The 27,673-nt window shown below is 37.5% G+C and overlaps 2 protein-coding genes across 2 annotated transcripts; one reads left to right on the forward strand and one right to left on the reverse strand.

The window, feature by feature from the left end:
- The first annotated feature begins 543 nt into the window (after window positions 1-543).
- Window positions 544-7,305, forward strand: LOC108677950 (exostosin-2). Its single transcript, XM_018166269.1, has 13 exons — window positions 544-690; window positions 1,076-1,263; window positions 1,794-2,009; window positions 2,198-2,401; window positions 2,613-2,874; window positions 3,143-3,265; window positions 3,520-3,633; window positions 4,057-4,290; window positions 4,759-4,840; window positions 5,178-5,338; window positions 5,805-5,909; window positions 6,899-7,066; window positions 7,219-7,305. The coding sequence occupies exons 1-13, from the start codon at window positions 574-576 to the stop codon at window positions 7,303-7,305; spliced, it is 2,061 nt and encodes a 686-aa protein (XP_018021758.2). The 5' UTR covers window positions 544-573.
- A 3,185-nt stretch (window positions 7,306-10,490) lies between these two features.
- On the reverse strand, window positions 10,491-27,263 carry LOC108677956. The gene is made up of 3 exons (XM_018166275.2): window positions 27,022-27,263; window positions 11,748-12,317; window positions 10,491-11,461 (listed from the first exon to the last, which is right to left on the reverse strand). The coding sequence occupies exons 1-3, from the start codon at window positions 27,083-27,085 to the stop codon at window positions 11,388-11,390; spliced, it is 708 nt and encodes a 235-aa protein (XP_018021764.1). The 5' UTR covers window positions 27,086-27,263; the 3' UTR covers window positions 10,491-11,387.
- Window positions 27,264-27,673: the final 410 nt, after the last annotated feature.

Consider the following 27,673-nt stretch of genomic DNA (forward strand, 5'->3'; position numbering starts at 1 on the left):
GTAATAATCACTGCCAATTGCCATAATTTGAGGTTCCTTATTATTTACTAAAATCACTCTGCACATGAGTCCAAAGTAATATATTTCCAACAAATTTGGAATCTTGCAGTTGCTGCAAAATTGTGCATGTTGTTAACATTTGGAAAGGGCAGCAGCCAGTAGGTACCTATAAATACAGTAGGTACCTATGGAGCTGTGGTGGTGCAGTGGTGTGAGACTCTGTCTCTCGCACCCAGCCCCCGGGTTCATGAAATTTGTTTAAAAATTTGTGAATTTGAAACTAAAGGACTTCAACCAAATATGGAAATTTTCCAAATTTGTTGTTACTGAGCTGCTAACCAGACTGGATTGAATGGATTGCACTATTTCACAGCTATAAATGGATAAATTAAAGGCTCCAAAATCCCCATTGCATCTTATGAGTAAATATTTGCCTCCCTTCTTACTACTACTGGATCATTGAACTGGCCCCACCGAATGGCCCCACCTAAACATCACAGTAATTTCATGAATATAAATAAATATTGTGTCACTTTCTTTCAGAGTCACTCCCAGGTGATTTCAGATGACAGGATGAAATTTTACAGGAGAATTCCATGTTCAAGAAATTTTCTAAATGTTCTCATTTCACTTGTCATTGTTACTGGCTCCTTGATAGTTGCAGCAGGTGTAGCATTCCTTCTCCTTGAGGTATGTATATAATGCTTCTATAGAAATAATGTTTCATCATAAAAACAATGATTTATGTCTGCAGCATTGAAATCTGCATCATTGAAATTTGCATTCTCCAAAAGATGGTTATTTCTATGTTATTTTTATGTGTGTGTATTTTATATACTTTTCTATGTAGTTTTGCAGCACCTTTTATGCATACTTATTTAGGTAGGTACTATACGGTATGTGCAATATATGGATTCAATTTCATAAACTGAGACTGGTAAATAGTTGAAGACCTTTTGAATTAATCCTGTTCAATTTAAAAAAAATTGAATTGGTGATCCTCCAGGAAATAATGCATTGGCTCTTATACATGCTTTGATACATTTCTCAATAATAGTTGATTAATATTTTGCAGGCTATTCATCATTTGAGAAGTGGTCAAGTTACAGACCTCAACTCGCAGCTTCAAAGTCCAAGCCAATGGGAGTCTATTGTAGTGCAGAGCAAGGGCATTGCGCCCACACCCTCCGTCCATTCCTGTCACCACCACTCCTGCTTTGATGTGTATCGCTGTGGCTGCACTCATCACTCTCACATTACTGTGTAAGTTGTCTTTTCTAATTAAAGTTTATTAGCTCAATTTTTTTGTGACTTTTGCCAAAACCATGGTTCTTGTATATTACTTTGCTCACTTGATTAACTCGCTTACAAACAAATTAATAACATGAAAATTTTTAACCCAATTGGTTCCACTTAAACTTTTTTTTTTTACAATGGAACATTTTGATCCAATGGAACTTTTTGTTCCATTTGGTAATATTTATGGATTCCCAAATCTCAAGTGGAACCATGAACATACATGAGCGTAGCTGTATAGAAAATTCATCCATACTCTCCAAGTGGATGCTAGTTTGTTTGTGGATCCTCATCTCAGCAACTTTTGTATTTTTGTAATAAGTGTTTCTCACATTGTGATTGTGTAAATTTGATTGCTGCTTCCAACCTTTGCTTAATAAACAAATACTTGAAACGAACTGGTTGCCTAAGATTATATACGGTATAAATGTACTCCAATTCATTTATAATGTAAGCTGAAATACATACATAAATTATTAATTTCTCGTGGATTTCAGGTATGTTTACCCACTTGCGCATTTCATTGATGAGGATGGAGTTGAGATCAATCCAATTTCGAAGGAGTTTTTGGAGATCGTCGAGGCCGTGGCCAACTCCCGCTACTACGTGAGCGACCCCAAGGATGCCTGCATTTTCTTCCCTACCATTGACCTGCTCAATGAGAACAACCTCAGGAAGGACATGATTGGCAGGGCTCTTGCTGGTCTCAAATAGTGAGTCAGCTTTGTTTTGCAGTATATATTAGGTCTATTCAATCTGCAATTATGTTTTAATTAAATCAATTACTGTTGGTGCTTTCATTTTTTTTTTAATATTCCTGCTTGTTAAATTTTTAGTTTTGCGTGCTAAATCAAAATACTGCAAAGTAGATACTATCAAATGAGAATTTCCATTTTCACAGCTGGAATGAAGGAACCAACCACCTTCTTTTCAATTTCCTGCCGGGGACTGCACCTCATTTCACCCCTCGTTTGGGAGTAGAGCGAGGCAAGGCCATAGTGGCTGGAGCTGGTTTTTCTTCTCACACTTTCAGAAGGAACTTTGATATCTCCTTGCCTGTGTTCAACCCGGCCTACAACAACCAGCCTGTCACCAACAACTCTATGTGAGAATATAAATAGATTCTAATGGTCATATCTAGCTTCATGGAAGTGCTTTACTGAACCTGTTATGAATTTCATGCTCTGTAGAAATTGTGAAGTGCGCATCATTTGTAGCGTTTTTTTTATATTGATCCAATATAATAGATTTTACAGCATTAAATGTTACTTATTTCTTCATACACACACAAAATAACGTAATAATAATATGTACAGAGACCAGCGTCCATGGTATCTGGTTTCTTCACAAGTGAATCTACACCGCGATTACTATGAAGAGTTGCTTGCCCAGACCCCTGGCAACCCTATGCAGCGGCAGCTGCTGCTGCTGCACATCTGCTCTGACACGGTGCTGCAGCGAATTCAGCGGCAGCACCAAACTTCATCCCGCAGTGGCGCTCAAGATGAAAAGCCTTTTAGCAAACTGCAGTACCGATGCAGAGGCGAGCAAGTCTTCCCTTATCCTCAAATCCTTGAGGTACATATAAGATTGTGGTCATTTCTGTGATAGGTAATATGATCAGGTCGTTGTCATGGATCAAATTTTATTCAAATTTTGCGTCCAAACAAATATCTTTATGCTCATGTTACAGGACTTATAATCCAAAATAATTTTCAACCATCATCATGAACCATCGTCAGAATTGTCATCAAGAAAACTTCATCACGGACATTGAAAGGAAATATATACATAAATAACATAATTCAAGGTCTTGGGCATACATGTAATTCGTAGCATGTTGCAGGAGTCACAGCTTTGCTTGGTGTCGCGTGGAGGTCGTCTGGGCCAGGCAGTTCTTTACGACGCTCTGCGGGCAGGCTGTGTGCCTGTAATTGTGGCTGACACTTTGGTTCTTCCTCTCAGTCAGGTTTGACTCTAGTTCTTAATTATAAATGTGGAAAATTATCTTCGTTCCCTTGGGTAATATATGTAGCATTATTTATCACTTTTCACCCCAGAGTATTCAGCACTATTGTTTTGCTATAAAATAATGACAATCGCATATGTCGTGTTATAAATATGTCGGATTCTTTATCCATCCCAACTCATCCAGCACTTTGTTTGCGCTGTAAAAAGTTTTTGATAGAATTATTATTCATTAGATTTGTTTGACGTGCGCAGGTGTTGGATTGGCGGGTGGCAAGCGTTCAAGTCTACGAGGACGACCTGCCTGAGCTGCTGCTGATGCTGCAGCGCGACCTCAGCAGTGACAGGCTGGCGCAGTTACAGCAACAGGTCGGCACTGACTCGACGAAATATTAGTTTCTGATGCGGGAAATGCTGATGGTGCTTTTCATTGATAGTTGCGCGTTTTGACTTGAGAATACTGCCGCGCCCCTACAATTAAATCGGTAGGTGAAAGTGTCTTCTCGACTGCTACAACCTCACCATAGATTCCTTACCGGTATGTTAATTATTACTATGCTCGTTGCATTTATGCTTGCTCATCAAACATGCTCTATGATAACGGTGCAATTGTGGAGACCTTCTTGATCCATAATTAGTACACATTTATGAGCCTAAATACGAAGTTGGAGAAAGCATAGTAATATTTTTGACTGCACTGACTACATTTGATTGCTTTAGTGGTGCAGTGGCGGTACAGTATTCACAGTTAGTGTTGTTGCTGACTCACCCCCACATTTTACCTCTGTACAGGTACAGTGGCTGTACGCACAGTACTTCTCAAGCGTAGGGACGCTGGCATTGACCACCCTGGATCTGCTCAACGAGCGCGTGTTCCCTATGCAGCGCAGGCGCCGTGCCCTCTGGAACAGAAACCCTGCCACGGCTGGGGCTGACAACCCCCTCTTCCTGCCCCTCACCGCCCCCCCACACGAGGGCTTTACTGCTGTCATCCTCACCTACGACAGGCTCGACTCCCTCCAACAGGGGAGTGGGGTTATGACGCTTTATTTCTTTATTTATATTAAGGATGTGCATCGGTATTGAGTGCAGTCATGGCGCTTTATTTCTTTTTTCTATTAGTAAATCGGCATTGGTGTTTAGTTACTGGTTGCTGCCTGATAGTCTGTTGCCGGAATATTATATTTATTGACATGCCGGTGTGTTTATTCATATTTTTCTTTGTACTTATGCCTCTAGGTATGGGAAATTTAAGAATATTTGAAAATGGGTTGAATTTTTGAAATATTTGTTGGAGTTTTATGAAGTTTATCATTATGATTCACGTAAGTATGTTTTTTGAGCCTGGATTTCTCTTAAGCGTTCTATGTATTTCCTCATAGCTTAATTCAATGCTGTGGGTTTACACCTTACGTTATTTGTTGTACATTTTGTCATAAACGATGTCACGGTTCTTGTTCTAATTTTGTGTTAACATTGTGATTGTGACGACAGATGATCCAGACGTTGTCTCGAGTGCCGTCTTGCAAGAAGGCTCTCGTCGTGTGGAACAACCAGCAAAAGTCGCCACCAGCATGTTAGTAACGTAGTACCACATCATACTTGTGTTAAATATTGCATATAAGCTTTCAGTTTTACAGGTATTAAATTGCAGTCCTATTGTTTAAAATATCACTTCAGTTTCTCAGCACACAAAATGATTGGAATCGTAGCTCTGAAGCCTCTCATGACGCAACTAGAGTCTGTATGTTATTCATAAAAAATCAGGTTTTGAGAAATTAAATCGTCATACTTTTGCGTATGCAACTGGAAAATTTCTTATATTTACGGCTCTGAATTGTGATAACTATTAATCTACGTTTTTATAAGAAAGAAAAATATACTCTCTGTAAACTGAGCTGAATGGTGTGCAGCGCTGTCCTTGGATAATTTGGTTGTGGCTGTTGTGCGGCCACCAGAGAATCGCCTGAGCAATCGCTTCTTCCCTTACAACGAGATCACCACTCAGGCCATCCTCTCCCTCGACGACGACATCAACATGATGACTCCCGATGAACTCGAATTCGGATACCAGGTTCACTAACAATTACTTGAGATTTGCACGTGTTTATTCGTGTTTAAAATGATCCATTAGGACCCACCAGCGCACGGGTTAGGTCGTAATGTCGCCCATCCTAAAAAAAAATAATTCCCCCCCCCAAAAAAAAAATTTTGGGGGGGGGGTATTTTCGACAGTGACTAATTTGCGTAATATTCACTGCTCTAATATCACTTGCTCAGTTTTTGTGCATATTTTGAAGGAAGTGGTTTGTTTTATCGGATTATTTGAGAGTCATTTTGTTTCCCTCAGCCTCAAACTTACGTGCGCTTGTGGGTTTAGTCATAAAGAATTATTTTTGAATAATTTATGGATAATTATTAAGATGATGAGCTGTTCCCAGAGTTTTCCCCGAGGTCCCGCTTCTTCTCTCCTGTCTTTATGTCAAGTTCAGGACTTTAATGGCAGCGCTGTTGCCTGTTAACGTCATGTCTAATCGCAGGTGTGGCGCGAGTTTCCCGACCGTCTCGTTGGTTTCCCGTCACGCAACGTCCTCTGGAGTAACGCTAGTCGCTCCTGGAAGTACGACTCAGAGTGGACCAATGAGGTACTATCAATAATTGTAACCTGTCGCCGGACCAATTAATTTTCTTTGGTTTGGTTCCTTTTATAATGGATATGATTAGCAATCTGGTGTAAGTATATTGCTTTCAAGGTTTAATTTAATACCTTGCAATTTCCTTTGAGGTTTTCCTTGAGCGCCGGCAATGAATTTCAAAACGGAAAAATCATGGCAAGTTACGAAAAAAAGTTTTCTTTTGTTGCCTGAAGCCATTATTAGTAGTTGATGCTGCAAGTGCGTAGGTACACCTTGACTATTTTTTTTTGCTTTCCATACCAAATTTGGTTCTTAAGCTGCTTTTTATCGTTATAAAGTAGGACTCGCTTGTTCTTTGAGTTTTAGTCCATGCTATTTTTTGTTTTCAGAATAATTCTTCTGTTATGATTTCTTTATAGAATTACAAGATTCAAGATATTTCACATTTGTCGAAGTTTTAATTACTAATTACTTATAGACGAAGTCGAATTGCTTCGGGATATAAGGAAAGTTTCGTTTCATAGAAATTTCTAATCTCGAGGTGAATATATTGACTTTAATTGGTTAGAATTACCGGTATACATTAATTTTATTTTGTGTTACGGCTAAATTGATCTGCATGATTTACTCGATTTACATTATTTAAGGCATGTTCCAATGTAAATTATTTCTCAAAGATACATGTTATTAACAATTTGAAAGCAAAGAAAACGCGAATTTAATCTATCAAATCGTCATTGAAACGTTCATGTTCCCCATATCGTCGTTAAAAAAAGTTTAAATTCACCATATCGTCTTTAAAAAACGTTTAAGTTTATCATACCATCATTAAAACACGTTAAATTCACCATACCGTAATTAAAAACGTTTCCACTAACGATATTGCGAATTTTCTTTGCGTTCTCATACATTTTTAATTCATGGTGAATTTTCGATTTAAGTGGACTAATGATATAAATACTTACACATGTAATTAAACTTGCGGTTTTTTGGAGCAGGTGTCGATGGTGCTGACAGGCGCTGCGTTCTACCACAAGTATTGGAGTCACGTGTACACCACGGAGCTGCTGCCCAGCGTCAGGGACTGGGTGGACCAGCACATGAACTGTGAAGACATCGCGCTCAACTTCGTCATCGCCAACCGCACCGGCAAGGCGCCCATCAAGGTGGGGACTGCCTTGTTGTCTGTATTGCCTGCGTGTTCCATTGTGGCGAAAAAATACTGGGAATTTTTTTCTATTCTCTTTTAATTTCTTAATTGAAGGTTCATTGGCCTGGATAGTTTTTTGTCGATTGACGCTGTATGACAGGCTGACAGCAGATGACGTGCTCTGACATCTCTGACTTGCTTAACAATCTGACCTACTCTGACATCTCTGACTTGCTTAACACTGACGTGCTCTGACTTGCTTAACACTGACGTGCACTGATATTTCTGACTTGCTTAACACTAACGTGCTCTGAAATCTCTGACTTGCTCAACACTCAGCCTGCCTATGCACTATTCTTGGCTCGTTTCCCTCGTTTAACTCCGCCCAGGCTGGGGCAGCCTTTAAGATAACATTTGTGCGGTAATTGATGATCTCTTGACCCTGCCTGGTCTTGTGCTGCGAAAGTAACGTTGATTATGTAATCATATACCTATTATTTTACTTTAAAATAACACAAAGAAGAAAAAGTTTTGTTGGTAGTTTCGTTTGCAATATGTGAATATTCATCTTGTTTTGTTATTGATTACGGTATATAGTTACTTTAAGATAGAATTTTGGACTGATAAATTTAGACATTTTTTGTACCCATCCATTATATTTTTATTCGTATTTCTCAATGCATTGTACAGCTGAAAGTAAGTTTCTGCAGCCCAAATTTCTTGTCATTTATGTGTCTCGCAACTTTGATTTCGAACGGACTCTCATCTTTAATTATAAAATCCATTATTAACCTTAGTTGTTTCGTTGAAAGTTATGTGTAACTTCTACTTAATTTGTAACTAAAGGTCACAAAGATCTTCGTGCCAAAAATGAACATATATTTAAAAACAATTATTAGTATTTTTACATCGCCAAGGTGCATCTGTAGCAGCGCTGGCCTTTTCTATGTCACCGACTATTGCTTAATTCCTACCAGCGCGAAGGGTTGAATGTTTTCTGGATGTAGTGACGAAGAAATTTATGTATATTTATGGACTTATCAAAAATAATAGAGTTAGTGTTTCTTTAGGTTTGTCAGTGGTGTGGAGAATCAGTACAACTGAAATAGCCAGCTGGCCCATTGTAAAAAATCGAGTTGACAGGTTAAAAAATCATGTTTGCCAAAAGCCATTTACCCAGCAATCGGGACTGAAATTTTATACCTGTTCGCTACTAAGCCTGAAATTTTTTAATGACGGGCCTGAAGCATTAGTTATGTTAAGTATGTATTTTATGAGCTATCATCTATTACAGCTTATTATATGACGTACCGGTATACAGTTCGCAAATGTCAGTGTCGCAAGATATCCCCTAGGTTACTTAAATTCAATGAATATGTGCAAAAGTATAGATATATATATTTATTTGAATGCAGGATAGATTATAGCTTTCATGGTGCTAACATAATTTTAGTTCTATTTCTAGAATATTTTTCTGGTTCATATTAAATTTGGAATTTAACCAGGATTAAATTACTTATGGAGCTCAAGAATCGAACAAATTGCTGTTGATTGCTTTGCCCTGTCGTTGTACTCGTGCAAATAGGAATGAAAATAAAGAAACGCCAGGAAAGTAGTTAATTATTTCGAATTATTCGACATTTGGTGTACAGCTTCAGTCATGCTTGAGAAGCTCGTGATTCTGTGATGCGATGTTGAGCTGCGTTGATTCTATTACTCATTGCCTTGTCCATACGTAATAGTTGAATATTATTATTAATTCAATTACATGACAATTTAATTTAACCTAATCTAGTGATATAATCTTCTGTTGATATTGGCTTATAACTTAATCCAAGCAATAAATGTTATACTCTCTAAAGAGATCTTGAAGAATTCTTGACATAACTTCTATAAGTAATTTTTTGAATATGAAGTAATTTTAATTGTGAGCGTAGTGACATCATCGAAGCATTGCATTTTACGTTTTCGCTTTTATCTATTACATATTTGAACTTGAATCAAATGACTAACAAACTTCACGAATCAGTCCTTGACAAGGTGCGTGGGGGGCAGTATTAGGCTAACTAGAAAAGAGAAATCTCTCGGTGGCGTGAGCTAAGGCTTTGCTTCTCATGAATCTAGAGTTGATGTATTGTTTTTAGTGCAACATTATATGGTATTATCCAAGCTTTTCTTTGTGTCAAACAGCAGTCACTTGTATAACATTGCTGAGAACTCAATGTTAAGTAGCTGCTGTTCTCTCCTGTTCTGTAGTTCCTATTTTTTAATATATGATTATTTTCCATTATGGTCGTCTTAGTTTTCCCTAAAAATTCGTCTAATTTTTTAGTTGAAAGTTACGTTGCAAAGAGACAGCTTTCATACTGCGTTTTCACAGAAATATAGAACGTTTTAAAGCGGTTGATGTGGTATTAAACAGTACATCTGTTACTGTACTTACGCATTGCCTGTTTTCTGTCAATTTATCATGTCTATTGGATTCACACGTTTGTCTAACGGTGCCCTTGCTGAGTGAAAAAAACGAGTGAAAATTGTCAGTTGAATGGAAAGCTCTTAGTCTAACTTTTATATCTAAATAACATCAACACATGTGCATGCATTGTTGTACATAACATCCTGCTTGTGAAGAAACGGCTACCATGAAATATTTTGCAGGAAATATGGAACCTTGTGGATGCTTAAGATTGCTCCTGCATGTGTGTGCCATAATTTCTTAACTTCTTTTGATAATTGAGCTCAAGTATTATATATTCACAAATATCTTGGTAAAGGGAACCAGAACCAATTCTGCGTGAACATAGCAACCTTCAAAGTAACAGGTTATTTGTTCAACTCTAATTTCGGGGCTGACGATTCTGTTACACTGAATCACTTCATTAACTTTGTCATTAAACTCGTATCAAATCATCGTTGGTAATGGGCAATTATAATTTATGATCTTTTAGAATATGTAAATGATATTCATCATTATTTTGAAGCAAAATTTCGTAATTTTATCGCTAAATTCAAAATTACAGGCCGTCCAACGAATATAACTTTCGTCATTTGACTTAACTTAACGAACTCGCTTCTACTATTTTTTTTTTGGCAAGTTAGTTTCAGTAAACCATTTATTTTCAAGTGACAATTGATAATATAACATCCAATATGAAGCGAGCAAATTAAGAGCATCTTTTTTAATTCAAACCATTAGCTTATTTCATAACTAATAATTCAGTCATGTACATGAGTTTCGATCCTGGTACGCGGTCTGGCTTCTACATATATTGGCTCGCTGAAATATATTCGTCAATAACCATGAAACTTTGCGCATTTGCCACGAAATATGCCGTAAAATATATTATATGAAATAATATAGCTTTAACGCCACTCGACTGCTTGAATTGCAAATGGACTAATATTGTAAAAGTAGAATGCCACAAAAATTCAATATTTCTCCTTATAAAACATTTCTCGTCCAGCTCCATCGTCAGTTCGAAAGCTATTGGAGTTACGAATGAATTAGGACATATCTCAACATTTTCTGATGATCAATGGTGAATTTTTCTAGCATTCATGCAGTGAAGAAAGTTCAATGGTTATTAAAAGTTTCATCCTCGACACTGCCGGTTATTTCAAGCTTTCATACCCACAAAGCAATTATTTCACATCTGCATTAGTCGAATTTGTTCTCATCTCTGAGGCTAGGTAGAACGTTTCATAGGTAGGATACAATGCGACAATCTTCCTTATATTATTATTATTATACATTTGCATAGTGAACACGGTGAAATTCAATTAAAAATATCAATAATTATAATGAGCAGAACAAAATCTATGAAAGCGCGGGATTACTTTACGATGACTTTCAGTCAACAAGAGAAAAGTATAATGAATGTTGCTACATTCATAAACAATGGCATTTCGAGCCCTGAAAACCTGCTTCATCTCTACGTCGTCTTAATAACAATTTCGATACATGTCGTTTTTGTAAATCTAATATTATCTGTCTCGGTAACGAATTTGCTATAATTTCAGAAGTTATTACATGAAAGTGGAGGCGAGAGGAGAGCTAGAAGATTGGAACTTGACTTATTGTAAAATAACTCAGCTGCAGCTATTTCATTAATTCATTAGGAAGACTAAATTTTTAAAACATGCATCCCACACTGTGTGTTTCATAAAACTGGAAAATGTTTTTTTAATGACAAATCGCTTAGGAGATCGACGGAAGTTTTTTTACGTTGTTCATCTTAACGAGAAATCGTTTGATTGCCAACTTGAATTTCTAGTTCTCAGTTCATTTCTTTGGTTGATAAATGGAAGCAAAAGTGACTGAAACGCTTAGAATGATCTTAAAACAATTTAAATAAGTACAAGAACGCTGCAGAGAAAACCAGCATCAATCCTTTCGCTCCTTGCAGTTCACCTGAAGAAAATAGACGATAAGAATTAATAAGTTGTTCATGTAAAAGCAGACTTGAATTATAAATTTGTGACAAGGGAACATTTCCAATATCCAGGTATGCATTAATGGCTAAAAGTTTGAACAGCTTGTGCCTAACATGACGATTTGATCATATAATTTATATATTTACTTACTTATCTATACGACGATAAAAATGTAAACAAACTTCAAAATCAGAAAGAAAAATTCACCGTGAAAATTTTTGGACAACACCATTGTCTATAGTGCGAGTAACTGAAAAACTCACAGGCTAAACTGCGGTAGTTCTCGAGCTTGGGGGCAGAGGTAGTCGAACTCGACTGTGGTCGCCTCCTACTGGAGGACAGCAGCGTGGACGCGCGTCTCGTGGTTTGGACGGTGGACGATTTGCCGGTAGGTTGGACTAGAAGCTTGGCAGGTTGCTGCGTAGGTCGTGGTTGTACTTGGGCAAGGGCAGGTCGTCGCGTTGGTCGCTTTACGATTGGACGTCGAGAAGATGCGTCAGGAGAGTCAGGAGAAGCCGGCTTCAAGAGTCCCGACTTGATATTGACTGTGGGGCGTTCGGGACTTGGCGTTGGTGTCGTGGTTCGCACCATTCCGAACAAACCAGAACCTGTTTTCGTCGCTTCCTGGTTACTATTCCTCCTGTTTGACGTTCCCTTGTTCTGGGACAAGTTAGATTCGTCTTGGGATTTTCCGTGGTTGTTTTCGCCGCTCGTTGGTTGCAGCAACGGCCGCATGACGACCGGTCGCCGCTCTTCGTTGGCAAGCTTCTGGTGGGTTGGGGACTCAACCATGGGCTGCAGGAGGGTGTTGCGTCGTTCTTGGCCTCTCACCACTGCAAAAAAATCAAATTACATCAGATTTCCATATTAACAAATATTTATGGCCCGAGCAACGTATGGAAATAGTTGTTTTATTGGCTTTTCATAAATGTTTAAAAATGCAACATTCCATTTATAAAAAGAGGATAAATTCAAACGGTCTTTTTATAAGTAAGCATTTTATTTGATTTCACATGTTAAGCTGGCGTTTTCAAATTAGTTGAAGGGCGAATAAATTAATTTTAAGTCATAACTAGAACAAGTTTGGAATATTGAAAAGATTGAGTTTCAAAACTTTAATTGAGTTTCAAAACTTTAGGGTGTGTTTTATTGTTATAGTTTTTAGTTTTGATTATAGTTTTTGATTGTAATGATTTAAACACGATTAGACACAATTTTCGAGTCTTTAATATGTTCATCAACTGAATAAGTTGCGGAAATGTTATGCAATAAGGAGATAAAATACACAAGATATGTATCACTTAATCCAATGTATACTTTAATGCTGGTGTCATTATCCGTAGATCAACAATTGTGAGTCTCCCACCCCACACAAACACAAGTTGGTTTACAAGAACGAAAACCAGAGTGCGGCGTTTCTTCGCGCCTAAATGACGTAAAGCTGAATTCAACTAACTCAGAATTATTCGATTCGAAGAAGGCCAATGCAAGGGTTGATTCATTATTTACTTTTCTTCTGAACTTCTGGCACTTCCTTCTTTAGCACTTCTCCTTTTTCTCTTCCGTTCGCAATTACTCTTCCTTTTTCTCCTGAAACTCCTTCTTGAAAACTTAGTCCTTTCACAATTCCTCCTTCTTTTCCCCCTGAACCTCTAACACTTCCTCCTTCCTCTCTTCCTTTCACAATTTCTCCTTCTTGTCCTCCTAAACCTCATATATGAAAACTTATTCCTCTCACAATTCCTCCTCATTTTTCTCCTGAACCTGCTCCTTCCACGTCGCGTGACCCCGCCAGACAATCGTGACTGGACCAGGATTTTAACTCAGTCCCCCCCTTACCGCGGCCTGTAATTGTCTGGGCGTTACTGCATGCGGACAGCGGCCGTGGCGGTGGGCAGTAAAATACTGCGCATCTATGTTGATTCCTTCAACAATTATTCCATTTAAGCAAGCTCGATAATCATATATCTGTCATAAATTCGATGCTGGATTGAAAATTTGAAATCATCTCCTAAAAATAGATAAAAAATTCAATACAGAAATATAATGATGAAGCAGTTTACGGTATAGCCATTGACGACCTCCATCGCTGATGTTGATTGTCAGAACCTTTGAGCGCCTGAAAGTCGGATTTTCAATATAAGTTATATATGAAGTATCCTGCAAAACTACGGTCTGATAAAGAAAATCAAGTAATCACATCAATCAATCTGATATTGCACGGTTATCTAATGAAATATTATTTTTGGTATAAATTACCGAATTCCAGCATACATTTCTATGCAGCCGGATTGGCAAATCTAAAATAATTCTTTTTCAAATTAGGCAACGGTTAAACATCAGCAGTCGCCGTATCCTTTCTGTTGTCGTTGACAACAAAATGAGCGTCCATTATGTTTTCAGAGTTAAATAAAACCTCGGACGTTCTCCCCTTCAAATGAAAATCGTATTCAGGACCAATTAATGTCGAGAAGGCTCTGTAAGCAGGTCAAGTGAACGTGTCGTGCTCACACACAATTGAAAAATCCTTTATTATTTTCTAGTGAATATGGGTCAAGGCCTCGCGCTCATCAGGTTAAACACTGCGACCTGAAGAATGAAGGATCCTGGGTGAACCATCCAACAAGTGGCGTGCCGTTCAGGAGGAGGACGCTGCATGGTCCTTGAGCAAGTCAAACTCTGCGTGGCATGACAAGCGGAACAGCTCTGAGCTGCTGCTCTGTTTGTGGTATGACACGCAGAACAACTCTGAGCTGCTACTCTGTTTGTGGTATGACACGCAGAACAGCTCTGAGCTGCTGCTCTGTTTGTGGCATGACACGCAGAACAGCTCTGAGCTGCTACTCTGTTTGTAATTACTTGAAATGCTGGTCGTTAAGACAAAACAGTTGTTTTAAAATATTTACAGTGTTTTAAATGACCTGTTCCAGTAAAGAATATCTGGAGCACGTGAGGTCAACTGCTATCTCTAAGAGGTATTATTTTAGAAACTCGACTCGGTCTGCAGACACCGAGTACCAAATAACTTTATTTTATGTTGTCAAAACTGAAATCTTTGTCGAAATATAACTTGATGATCGTAACTATTCTTAAACAAGTGATTGTTTACGAATAGCTGATTGTGGAAAATTGGTTAATTTACCTAAATAAATTAAAAATATGATTGCAACCATCGAAAAGCAACATTCCTCTCTGAAGAAAAAGTAGCGGTTTTATCAAAAGTTTTGAGAAGTTGAACAGAAGAGTCAAAACTTTACATCGAGAATACTCTACTAGCTGAAGCTGGAATACAGTAATTCTTTGCTATATCGCGCTTCTCATACTGCGACTTCAATTCATCTTGGGTTTTCCAAAAATATTAATAATAAGAATCCTTCACGGGGATCTTCGCAAGTTCGTGGGTTTCTTGGGGAGTCGATCGGATGATTTAAACAGCCTGCGGAACTCGATCGGCAGTAAGAGTGTAGGGAAGGTTTGTGAACACTTAAAGCAGTGTAAACTTACGGAAAATTTGCAATACAAATCCTTAAATAAGTACTATCAGTCGATCGATTACTCATCGCAGAATTTACCTATTGAGGCCGAAGTCTAAAAATTAACGTAACACCTGTTATAGGTGAGGAATGACTGCACAATCTACTAGCTCAATCTATATTCTACTATTACTAGTAGCTCTACCTGTTTCTAGATTCTACTTACTTTAGGTAGTAGAGAAGTACAAACGGCACGATTATTATCATTGCAGGCAATCCTGCCCACGACTTGTCACAGCTCTGTCTTTAAATGCGTCCCTGGCGAGACCATTCATTTTATGACATTAATTGCAGGGTTATTTGTAGGCTAGAATGCGCCCCCAAGCGAGGTTTGGTTGAAAAGAACTGACCTGATGTATGGGCAGGGACGATCGAGCGCCGCGAACGACATTAACTTCATTTATCAGGTCACTATCAAGCCTTAACAATCGGTATTTATTAATCATTCATTATTCATAAATAAAATAAACAAGACCGATTTAAAGAAAACTGACATGCATAAAATGACGCAGAACCTTAACCTCACCTCTCTTAACCTCACCTCTCTTAACCTCCCCTCTCTTAACCTCACCTCTCTTAACCTCACCTCTCTTAACCTCACCTCTCTTAACCTCAGCGTTACTGCAGCGTTAGCTCGTGCAACGGTCGATGCGTAAGTCGGCGTAACGCGCGCGACCAGCTCCGCGGCGTCACGTGGTCGATATAACAGATAACCGCCGCGTGCAGCGAGTGCGTAATCACGCTAGCCGACACAATGAGTATAATTAACATACAAAAAATATTACGTAGTTCTCACTTGATCGACTGCTTGAATTATGCTAGGTTCCATTATTTTATTTGGTTCTTTGCCAGTTAAAAATTGTAGCAGTGTGATATATCGGTAATTGTATCAACCCATGCCCCATTTTAAAACAGTAAAATTCACACATTAGTGTTTGGCATTCCTCCTGTTCCGTAGATTATGAGCGTCTGCGGAACACGTTATGTGTGTTCGGTGTTGTACGGTGGTGCGGACGAGCTCTAATCGAGGTGCCGTGACCGGGGGCAGTTCTGTGATGATGGGAGGTCGGTAGCGAAAATACGGTAGCATTAACACGGCGACCCAAGGCCAGCTCCGGATTTATTCTCGGAACCTGGTGATTGTTTCACTTTCACAGGAAATCTCTCCTTTTATTGGCAAGCATCGGTAGAGTTCAATTTTATATGATAAATTTTATTTTTATCAAGATGTACATGAACATTATTTTGTTTAGATTGATTTTTCAATGAGCTAATTTATTTTTTAAATTCAATATTAAAACGTGGTATTTTTGTTGAGATGCTATTTGAAAATAGTACGTACCATGTATAAAAAATAAATGAATGAAGTTTTTGATAATAAGACACTAAATAAATTTTCTCCACCATAACTGTTTTCTAAGCGAGAAAAATAATGTGCAGTCATAATTCATAAGGTCGGGAAGACTCGCGTGAATCATGAATATCCTGAAGTGACTTGACCTCGAGTGCGAGGTCACTCTTAGCTAATTAAGTGGCTTGTGCTCCTTCAGCAATCACATTAAATATAATGTCAATAAGATATCAATATGAGATATCAATAAGGGATCTCTCTAACAGGTCTGCCTCGCCAGCCTTAATTTCTGTAGGCCAAATGCAAGGAACTCAGAACTGGTCGATATCGACCTCCAAGCTGTGGCTAGAGGATTCCTACCGGTCAATAATGGAATATGGAATCACGCAAGTCAATAATTAATCAATCACAACTCATTAACTGGAACATTTTTACGACACGTTTTTTATCAACTTTTCGATTAGAAATTGATCGTTACCCGCCGAAAAGCTACCTTATTCAATTAGCTCAGCCTATCAAACATAACAATTAATTGATGTGATAAAGATGGATATTGGAGATGTTATTGAATTAAAATTATTATTATATCATCCATAACAAATAGTTAATTTTAATTAATGTTCGCATGAACACAGCAAGATTGCGCTGAATAAGATACATTTTTTAAAATGTACCATTATGTATATTTCATGCTTCATGTAAAACTTGATGTAAAACATAAGCTAAGTGGAAGTTACAATATGAAAGGAGTTCCTCATATGCTCTACTTTGTACATTTCAACCCAGACCAATTGAACAAAGTATTCCCGTTACTGCTGGTCAAATGCTGTCAACATAGATTTATTTTACAGTTATTACCTTGTCAGTATAGCGAAGAATTTTCTGAATGGTATTTTTACACTCGTAGGAAATATTGAGTTCTTCAAATTTGGTAATTAAACCCGGAAAAAATTATGAAGTCACCCAATTAGGATTTTACAAAAAAAGAGCGATGAATTAAAGTGAACTATAATTATAATCAATTATTACTTATTTTATTAATAATCATATTTCTAATTAATTTCCCACAATTGATTACTTTCCCTTGAAACAGCGATAGTTTACCGTAATATATAGTTTACGCTTTGTTTGAGATCAACTAATGCAGGTAAACGTTTGAACTACACACGCAGGATTACTGAAAAGTTAAACAATGCTCGGTATGTAATTTGCCTGCTTCCAGGTCAGCTGCCCGAAGGTACGCGTTAATTGTCTACAACAAAGCTTAAATCCTGTAAACCAAAACCGCTTACATGACACAAATTCTTTTGTATCCAAAAACAGATTTTTTTACGAATTTCTTTGTACCGTGAAGGAGAGTCGGTGCATAATTTATCGTGTCATTGGTTACACCGCGACTGCCCGATTAAACATGCAGGTGGAAACATTGAACGCTTTTGTTTCGAATTTTCATTTGCCTTCAGCTCAAATATTTTTATATCCATACAATTAGTAGTGTAACTGAAAAGAAGATTGACGTTTTTTTTAGCATTTTTGGATAGTGGCAGGAAGATTTAATACAAGACTTCTTAGCAAATAGAATTGGAAACTAATAAATCCAATTAAAATTTGCTAAAAAAATTTCACTTCTATCATTAGAAATAAATAATATTACATAGTGGTGAATTTTCGTAAGACAATCAATCGTAGGTTCTGTCCACCAGAACATAAATCAATATATCTCTTGACTGATTAGGAAACTGGAGCCAATGGTACTAAAAAATCGAGACCCATGCGGCGCTATTCGATTTTAATACCTTCAAGGCTTACGCAAGCAAAAAATTGGTGCATGTCCCAAAGTAACCTGAAGCTTCAAGGCTTCTTGTACATGACAAATCGTCTCAAATGAGTCAGAGGTCGGATTGTTCTGACCTTCAGCTGTTCAAGAGACGCCGCTGAATCACAATCGCCACGCGTTTGGAGAACACAATGATTCACGGCAGCAATGGTGGACTTCTTGGAAGCCTCTAGTATTAGAAGTCCACCCTCTTCTCGGTGGACTTCATAGAAGCCGCTAGAAATCCATCTTATTTTCGTTCATAAATTTTGCAAAGTAGTCCCTGGCAATCTCAGCGGCAGCAACGTTGCTGTGCTTCCCTGATTTACATGTAATGTCGCTATGATTTTTGATCGTATCTGGTTTTATAAGAACTTAGGAGATTTTTTGATAAATTGTAAAAAATATCGATTAATTTGTTGGATATTAGTTTTAAACAGTAATTTTTTGTCGGGAAAGACTTTAAATATTTAATGAATTCTTTTTCTATAAGATCTCTCTATAGAATTAACAATTAATATCTGAAAAATGTCATGTTAATCAGTTGTCAAAATCTCAATACAATTAAGCGACAGATAATTAGATATTTGACATTCTTCGCAGTTCAAATTCTAGTTTCTATTTGTATTACTTTTATTACCAGGTATCTGGAATAGATCCTTTCCTGCAAGGAGAATGTGTCTTAGGACTGACAAAAATAACATCCTCCCAGTCTGTTGACGTGACCAGCGCTTTATTAAGACTCGTCATAGAGGCTCATATGATGACGACATAAGAAGGTCCTTCGGGCATTTCCCGGCCGCGGAAATGTTTGCAAATTACTGTTGATTTACCTAAGGCAGGGAAGGTCCTCAAGGCATAATTCTTACACATACAAGGACTTTACTTAGAGTAAAAAAGTATGTTCACGTGGGACTGTGCAAAGAGCGGGAAATTGATGAAATATACTCAATAAAGAGTTTTATCACAATAAGTAGGTATACAATCTCCAAGCCAGAGAGTATCTTCCAGGCAGCGACCTCAAAGCAACGAACTCAAAGCAAGGACCTCAATGCAATGAACTCAAGGCAAGGACCTCAAGGCAATGAACTCAAGGCAAGGACCTCAATGCAATGAAATCAAGGCAAGGACCTCAAGGCAATGAACTCAAGGCAAGGACCTCAAGGCGACGAACTCAAGGCAACATCTCAAGGCAACGAACTCTAGGCCAAAACTTCAATGCAAAACTTCAAGGCAAGGACCTCAAGGCAACGAATTCTAGGCAAGGACTTCAAGGCAACGAATTCAAGGCAAGGATTTCAAGGCAAAGAAAGGAATATTCTCCGTGAAAGGCATATTCCCCAAGCCAAGGCGGGCTCTGTAGGCTGAGAACGCGGCTGAACGCCCTAGAGGCAAGGAATTTCTCATGATTGGGAATGTCATTAAGGCAGGAAATTCCAAGAACAAAGTGCCCTCAAATAGCAACGCGTGTTCTTTATTGTTGAATCGAGGGGAAAAACTCTGCAAAAATTTTCACTTGTAATTGAGAGAATAATTGATTAAATATCCATGCCTGCTTGGATGATATTTATTAATTGGTGTCAAACATAAATGGAAGGAACATTCTAATGCAGAAGTAATATCTTATATGTTATAAATAAAAAAGTATCAAAATAAGAGATTTTGATACTTTTTATCCAAAACTTCCTTTTAACTTCTTAAAACGAAGCAGATTCAGAAATACAAGCCAACGAACATTCATAAACAGGAAACGCTTTTTCAGTGGATCAATGGCAACGTCCGGTTTAACGGAACTGCAGGCTAATATGTTATGAGCAGGACTGATCGAAACGTGAGCCTGAACTAATTTAAAGACAAAACGAAGCTCGTGTTATTTTAGACAAGCAAATATAGCTTGAACATTACACGACTTTATCGGACATCTGGGCGTTGTTTTGCGCTACTGAGGTTACATAGCATCTGAATTGTAACGGAGAATAAGGTTTCTGGTTACCTACAATGATGCTCGGATATCTCAGAAAAGTTACTCCTTCTCTGTGTAACTAGAAACTATGATATCTGGTTACAACGATGCTCGGATATCTCAGAAAAGTTACTCCTTCTCTGTGTAATTAGAAACTATGATATCTGGTTACAACGATGCTCGGATATCTCAGAAAAGTTACTCCTTCTCTGTGTAACTAGAAACTATGGTATCTGGGTCAATGATGCTCGAATATCTCAGACACCATGGTTTCTGGTGAAACCATGCTATAGGCATACGGTTGGCTTGGTTGATGTGCACTGTAAGCACGAGTAAATTATCAACATTCTCAGCCCTAGTTATGCATGCACTTCTGTATAATTTTACTCTCATCCCAAATCTATAATGTAACGGATAATAAAAAACGAAGCGACTGAAATTTCTGGAGATTCTCAGACCAGCTTTATATTTTTTAGCTGTGTTGTTTCTGTTTGACTATAAGAGGCCTCACTACTTGTGTCGGTTTGCTTCAATTTCAGGGTTGAATGATTCTTATTTTAAACTTTAATCTGAAGTCATTGAACAAACTATAGATTCGTAAAACAATGCGCTAAATTATATTAAATTTCGAATATTTCTTTTTAATTATTAACAGACGGAGCACAACAATCCAAATTATTGGGTCTTGATGTTGTTTCGCTATCTTAATGGCACCAGAAAACTAGTCAAACCGGCTACAGACCAATTGGAAAATTGCATTCCGTAATACATTTATTGTACAGTGGTGCCTTAAACCCGTTGAAGTGACCCGAGTGTCTTCAGTAGTTCAGGTCTTTGACCTGAGACAGGCTTTGGTCACTTAGGGTCACGCACTGTCTGACACTACAGCTTTTTATTCAAGTGGAATACCTGATCGAGTAATTTACCTCTGCTGCCTTCGCTGTTCATTGTACAAGCACCTGCTTTAGTGATCACTTATTTCTGTTTTAATTATCTTTTTTAGCATTCTGTAAATTATATCAACATATACATTAAAATACGCCCACAAGCAAAGTAATATGATCGGCCAATTCATGCGTTAGAAAGTGTTTCTAATTTTTTTAAGAACTCGTCGAATCATAAAATATATTAAGCAGAAAAACTGTATTTAATAATAAGTACAGAAATACGAAAATCTGCTCGGTACTTAACTTACTTGAAATACCAATGACCTCTAAACAAACAATTTCAGCGAAATTATCATTGTAGTTAAAACATAAATCCTTAAATATATTAATGCGTAAAATTATTCATATAATTCTCATTGAAATGTGTCTCAAATGTACTTTAGTGACGACAGAATGGACCATAACTCAAGGTATGTGCACTGAACATTAATGGTCTGCTCTGTCCGGTCATTTTATGGGTCGATGTCTCATAAAGACCACGCGGCTGTACGGGCTTTGAGGACTGGACATTCTTACAGACAAGTCTACTTCCTGGGCAGAAATAAACTTCCGCCTCTACAATTTAACGACTATGATAACTGCTTATTTGAGTCGGTATTTATTACTTACGCAATAATGGAAGTATATATTTGAGCATTGTTAGTCCCTATAGGATCATTGTAATATAATAACTGGGGTAACTTTAGATAACTTAATTGATCTCCGGTAAATAAGAAGTGCACCGCATTTCTTGGAATTATATTGAAACTTGATAGCATTTAGTTTTTATCGTAAATAAATTGTTATAGGTGTCATAGAGAGCATAACTGTGCATAAAGAAATAACTTGTGTTTTATTTAAAAGCAACAGTCTAACTTTTTAATTTAGTAACCATGAAACAAGACCGGAAACAAAGACCGCTGCATGGTCCACGCACATCACCACCACAGAATTGATCATGAAATTATAAGTTGGCCGGTGCAGCGAGCACTCAAAGAAATGAGGGACATTCTTTCTAAATTACGATTCAGTTTTTGCCCTGGCGTGGGTCTTCCTGACCCAGCTTTGTCCAATAAAATGGCTGATTTGTGGTGCTATATACGCTTGCTGCTCGTGCCGTGGTTAGGAAAGTGTCACTATTTAGACGAATTACCCCTTTATTTTTCTCACTGCAGGTTGTTCCTGATGTTTGCGGTCAGGTCTGGTGAGCTACACAAGCTTTTAATTAATCACCGTTGCAATTTGACTGATTATGTTCATCAGGTATTCTACTTTTGCGTGTAATATTCATGAAGATATGGTTTCCATTGGTACTTGTAATACTTGCGGTACATAAACTGCAGTTATCAATAGCATTTTAAAAATAATTAGTAATGATATGAACAATTATATCCCATAACTTTTCCAATTAGCTTTACCACTAATATTTCCACACGAATATCTGCTTAATGATTGATTAATTATTATCGCTTGTATTACCATAATTGGGAGTAAGAAAAACATTTATGTCTAATGACTGAACATCACCTTAGATGTGTATAAGCGTGATGTCATTCAAATCTATCTTCAACGTTATTTAAAATAGATGAGTGGCATCAGCCAAGTTGAAACCGAACCTGTAAACTCAAATAAATCTAGAAGAAATTTATTTTTAAAATAATTTTTCGACTCGGTCTTTTTTCCATTGAAATCTTGCAAATATTGCTTTAATTTTTTGCAACTTATGCCTTTTTCGTCTACATTTGGCTGCTGAAATTTTTTATCAGAAGTTGTATTTATTGAGAAGATAGCTTTGTGCAGGCTTTCATTAAAATGAAATTGTAAATAATATCGTACCTTATGTATAGTAAACACCTAATACATCATGCTTCTACCTGTTATGGTTTGTAATTAATATCACATAATATTTGAAGATTTTCTAAATAAGAAATATGTCCTTGCTTTTAGATAGTTCAAGCGAGAAATAATCTTTTTTGAAGAATAATCAAGAATAATTAAGTAAACAAACACGTTGAAATCTGAATGAATAATTACGATAACTCGAATACCTCGGCAACAGAGAGCGTGAGCACAGGACGCGAGTGTGGGACTCCTGGTGCGTATTGATCTGTGCGTGACGTGAGCGTCGTGCGTACGCAGCGGCGTATGTAGGAACACAGTGCATGCGTTGAACTACCTAGACGTATGCAGTGACTACCTAGGCTTATGCAGTGGATTACCTAGACGTATGTAGTGGACTACCTAGACGTATGTAATGGACTACCTAGACGTATGTAATGGACTACCTAGACGTATGTAGTGGACTACCTAGACGTAAGCAGTGAACTACCTAGACGTATGCAGTGAACTATCTAGACATATGCAGTGAACTACCTAGCTAGACGTATGCAGTGAACTACCTAGACGTAAGCAGTGAACTACCTAGACGTATGCAGTGAACTACCTAGACGTATGCAGTGAACTACCTAGCTAGACGTATGCAGTGAACTACCTAGCTAGACGTATGCAGTGAACTACCTAGACGTAAGAAGAGAACTACTAGATACTAAGTTTACAAAAAAGATAGTGTTGCTATACAGTTACATGAAATATTACGTTCATTCATAAATTAATAACCGGTCATGAGGAAGCGTGGCTAGACTTACTGAATATTTTATTTGATTGCGCAAAACGAACAAATTAAAGTAAAGCTCGACGCTTCAGTCCTGCCCTCATATCCTGCCGTCTAACCGAGCCTCAGCACGAACTGGCTCGGTAAATGATCAAGCAGGTCCCTTAAATAATATAATTATAATAATCATAGTAATAATAATCATAGTCTGCATGAGCTGACCATGGTTATGTTGATGTGAATGAAAATCTCAGTTCAACTTGGAGCGAAGATGAATGATTGAAGCCATTCAATGGATAAATAAAAAACCTTTATCAATCACAAACTTTCCATAGGAGAGAGTCTGAATTTTGATTTGCAGTGAATGACCTACACAAGGATAAAAAGGTCATCGATAATAGGACAAAGTCTTCCTCATTTGTATGAGTGGAGAGTCGATGCATCCACCACCAATGAGCTTCGCAGGCGCCGCTTATTACGTGAAGTGCAGGAGTGAACCTGGCGTGCTGTGATGGTGGGTGGTTATGAGGTGTCTGTGATGTGATGTGTCTGTGATGCGATGTGTCTGTGATGAGTATAACTGTGATGTGTCTGTGATGTGATGTGTCTGTGATGTGATGTGCCTGTGATGTGATGTGTCTGTGATGTGATGTGTCTGTGAAGTGATGTGTCTGTGATGTGATGTGTCTGTGATNTATGCTGAGGTGATGTAGTCATATGCTGAGGTGATGTAGTCATATGCTGAGGTGATGTAGTCATATGCTGAGGTGATGTAGTCATATGCTGAGGTGATGTAGTCATATGCTGAGGTGATGTAGTCATATGCTGAGGTGATGTAGTCATATGCTGAGGTGATGTAGTCATATGCTGAGGTGATGTAGTCATATGCTGAGGTGATGTAGTCATATGCTGAGGTGATGTAGTCATATGCTGAGGTGATGTAGTCATATGCTGAGGTGATGTAGTCATATGCTGAAGTGATGTTCGTGCAGCGATGTCGTCCCTCGTCATTTTATTTAGCAATGTCATATATTACACTAGATTCTGAATACAAACAACCAAAATTAAGATGTTAACGCAAGTAGACATAAATAAATTAAATTTCATGTTTATATTCGTGGAAATATTTATGACGCCATTAATATAATGCCGAATCTATTGGCCGTGACAGGCGTTGTGTCGCATCTTCTTTATCGAACCTTGAATTATCGCAATCAATAAACTGGTTGTTGGCTTTCTTTGAGCCACGGCGCACCATATTGAAAATTAGAATAGTTTTAGTACCGGCCGACAGTCGGCCGCACATAAACCACCTCAAAACCACCTCAAAACCACCTGTGATTATCAGTTTAAGGAATTCGGGTTCCACAGTGCGGTGCATGGGCCAAATTTCTGCCTCAACTGCCATGTTTTATACAAGCCTGATAAGCCGCCTGTGCAGGCGACCACAAAGCTGGACAGATGGCGCTGTGAATAACACAGTGAATGTATACGATTTCTCATTCAGGCGTGGCAGTACACAGTGAATGTATAATGCGTCTTATTTAGGTGTGGCAACGTGCAGTTCGATTTTCTTTTTCAAGGGTATAGAGAAATTTTTCAGACATGAAAACATAAATAAAGTTTTTCCAAAAGAAGAATGCGTAGAACAAATTAGTTTGACCTCGTGTAAATATTTTACAGCTTGCAAGCTTGAGCGTGGCATGAATTAACTAATAAAAAAATTTACTAGACAGTAATTTACTATAAGACTATTTTGGCAATAAATCAAAATCCAGGTTAGTTTTTATAATTTGAGTTTTTATTCTGCTTCAGAATTAATTACATTGTTTTTTTTTGCGCTTGTATTCACCTCGATAGTTAAGGCAAACTTCGACGACAGCAGCAGATTGCAATAAGTCAAGGTCAGGGTTAGAAAGTTGTCAGGTTAATAAAGTTAGTTCGTTAAGTTGATCAAACTATGCCGACGTGCCTGGAAGTTAGGGAAAACTTTTCCAATAGAGGTTTGCTGGAACTCGAGCCGCTTCCGCTATTGATATTGAAGTGTACAGCAGGTTTTATTGAAGTGTTTGGCTTATGTCAAAAATATAACATTACACAAAAATATGTCTACAGAAACGAGTATTCAATATTTCACAGATAGTTAAATTTCTCAACATTACGATTTCAAATTACTTGCTTTTCTAGATATGCTTATTATTTTTTCAGGAATAAGTATTCTGAACGATTGAGCAGTCAGGCTACATATGTAATGTAGCCCGCGTATTCCCTGCAAGTGACTTCGCTTCTTAACAAGTTCGGTCCGCTACGTCAATGGCTTACAACTGTCCTCTACATCAATGGCTTACAAATGTCCGCTACAACAATGGCTTACAATACTGTTCGCTACAACAATGACTCACTACTGTCTGCTACATTAATGGCTTGCAACTGTTCGCTACAACATTGGCTTACAATACTGTTCGCTACAACATTGGCTTACAATAATGTTCGCTACAACAATGACTAACAACTGTCCGCTACAACAACGGCTTGCCACTGTTCACGCTACAACAATGACTTACAACTGTCCGCTACAACAACGGCTTGCCACTGTCCGCTACAACAAAGACCACCATAAGCAGGTGTAATCACTTTCTGTACAGCAACGTACGATGCTAATCACCCCGCCTTTGATTCTAAACGAGCCTGGCATTGCTGGCTGCATTTACGTTATGGGGACTTGCTTAGGCTAAGCGCTTGGTAAGGTAAGTGATTGCTGATTTAGGCGCTGGTCGAGTTCAGTTCGTTGTATTTATCAAATGGTGAACTACTGAAAGAACTTTGTTAATTAGTTAATTAGTTCTTATTTTTTCCAGTTCCAGTTGTTTTTCCAGTGAAGTTTTATTTGATTACTTTGGCTGACATTATATTTCACTTAAATCAGAAAAAGGAAAGAACATTTTTAATGTACTTGCATAATTTTTATCGTGAATTTTATTGGAAAATACGATATAAAATAGCGTGGTAATTTTTGTCTTAAATGAATGAAATTGTTTAATGAATTATTATTTCGTACAAATAATATTGATTAATAGTTTACCCAACTTCTGACTGAAGTTTTTTTTTACAAAATGTAAAAAATTTAATCGTAAAGAAAAAACTCGGAATATAAACTTATATTACTTTTTGCTTAATTTTTTGTCCTATTAAATTTCATGTAATATGAGGCTCAAACAATCATTTGACATTTATACCTTACTCATACATGCAACTATGCATCAATGATATCGGAATTATATAGTACATTTACACATTTATTTATATAGTAAAAATTAAATAATTAATGCCAGCTTACCTGCAGAGAAGCAGAGCAGGGAGACGGTCCCTGCAAGCAGCAGCAGTTTTGGGTTTGCCGTCATTTCCAAAATACGTCGAAGCTATTTTTATTTTTAACGGTAATTTTAGGGGCAAATATGGACGGCGTCAATCGCACGTTTCCTAGGGTTATCTTTGCTTTATATTGGGCTTTTGCTTTTTACAGAATTTATTTCCTGATAGGACTCAAACCTTCTCAATTTGTTTATTAGGAAGAAAATTAGTTACTCTGCGAGGAAAAAATTGCGACACAATCAGAGCAATTTAATTACGAAATCAACTCCATAGAAACATCAAAATTATATTAATAACGTTGAGTGAATTGGTTGCCTAACTGGCATCTAATATTTCAAATTCAACATAAAGTTCTGTATTTCAAATTATAGCAGCAGTATAGCTACAATCTATCTTCTATTGCTATGTTTGACGAATTTAGCTTTCAATTCAGTGCAAAAACTTATCACAGTTTCTACAGCGTGATAAGTGTAATTCAATAAAATTCTCAAGGGAATCCACTAAATGTTTAAAAAAATCATGTAAGCTTTTTATGGGGAAGAAAAATTGAACGACTATTCCGACCTGAGATTTACTCAACTGTTAATGAATGTTTACAAAAATTTTCAACTTTTTTA

The sequence above is a fragment of the Hyalella azteca genome, unplaced genomic scaffold, assembly GCF_000764305.2.
Source record: "Hyalella azteca isolate HAZT.00-mixed unplaced genomic scaffold, Hazt_2.0.2 contig1556, whole genome shotgun sequence".
In the NCBI taxonomy this organism is placed as follows: Eukaryota; Metazoa; Arthropoda; class Malacostraca; order Amphipoda; family Hyalellidae; genus Hyalella; species Hyalella azteca.

What these genes read in the sequence shown, in the direction of transcription:
- LOC108677950 (XM_018166269.1), top strand. Translation starts at nt 574, where the DNA reads ATGAAATTTTACAGGAGAATTCCATGTTCAAGAAATTTTCTAAATGTT. An exon ending in TAGCATTCCTTCTCCTTGAG is followed by an intron (nt 691 to 1,075) that starts GTATGTATATAA and finishes AATATTTTGCAG; the next exon opens with GCTATTCATCATTTGAGAAG. An exon ending in GGCTCGACTCCCTCCAACAG is followed by an intron (nt 4,291 to 4,758) that starts GGGAGTGGGGTT and finishes TTGTGACGACAG; the next exon opens with ATGATCCAGACGTTGTCTCG.
- LOC108677956 (XM_018166275.2), bottom strand. Translation starts at nt 27,085, where the DNA reads ATGACGGCAAACCCAAAACTGCTGCTGCTTGCAGGGACCGTCTCCCTG. An exon ending in CCTGCTCTGCTTCTCTGCAG is followed by an intron (nt 12,318 to 27,021) that starts GTAAGCTGGCAT and finishes ATTTTTTTGCAG; the next exon opens with TGGTGAGAGGCCAAGAACGA. An exon ending in GAACTACCGCAGTTTAGCCT is followed by an intron (nt 11,462 to 11,747) that starts GTGAGTTTTTCA and finishes TATTTTCTTCAG; the next exon opens with GTGAACTGCAAGGAGCGAAA.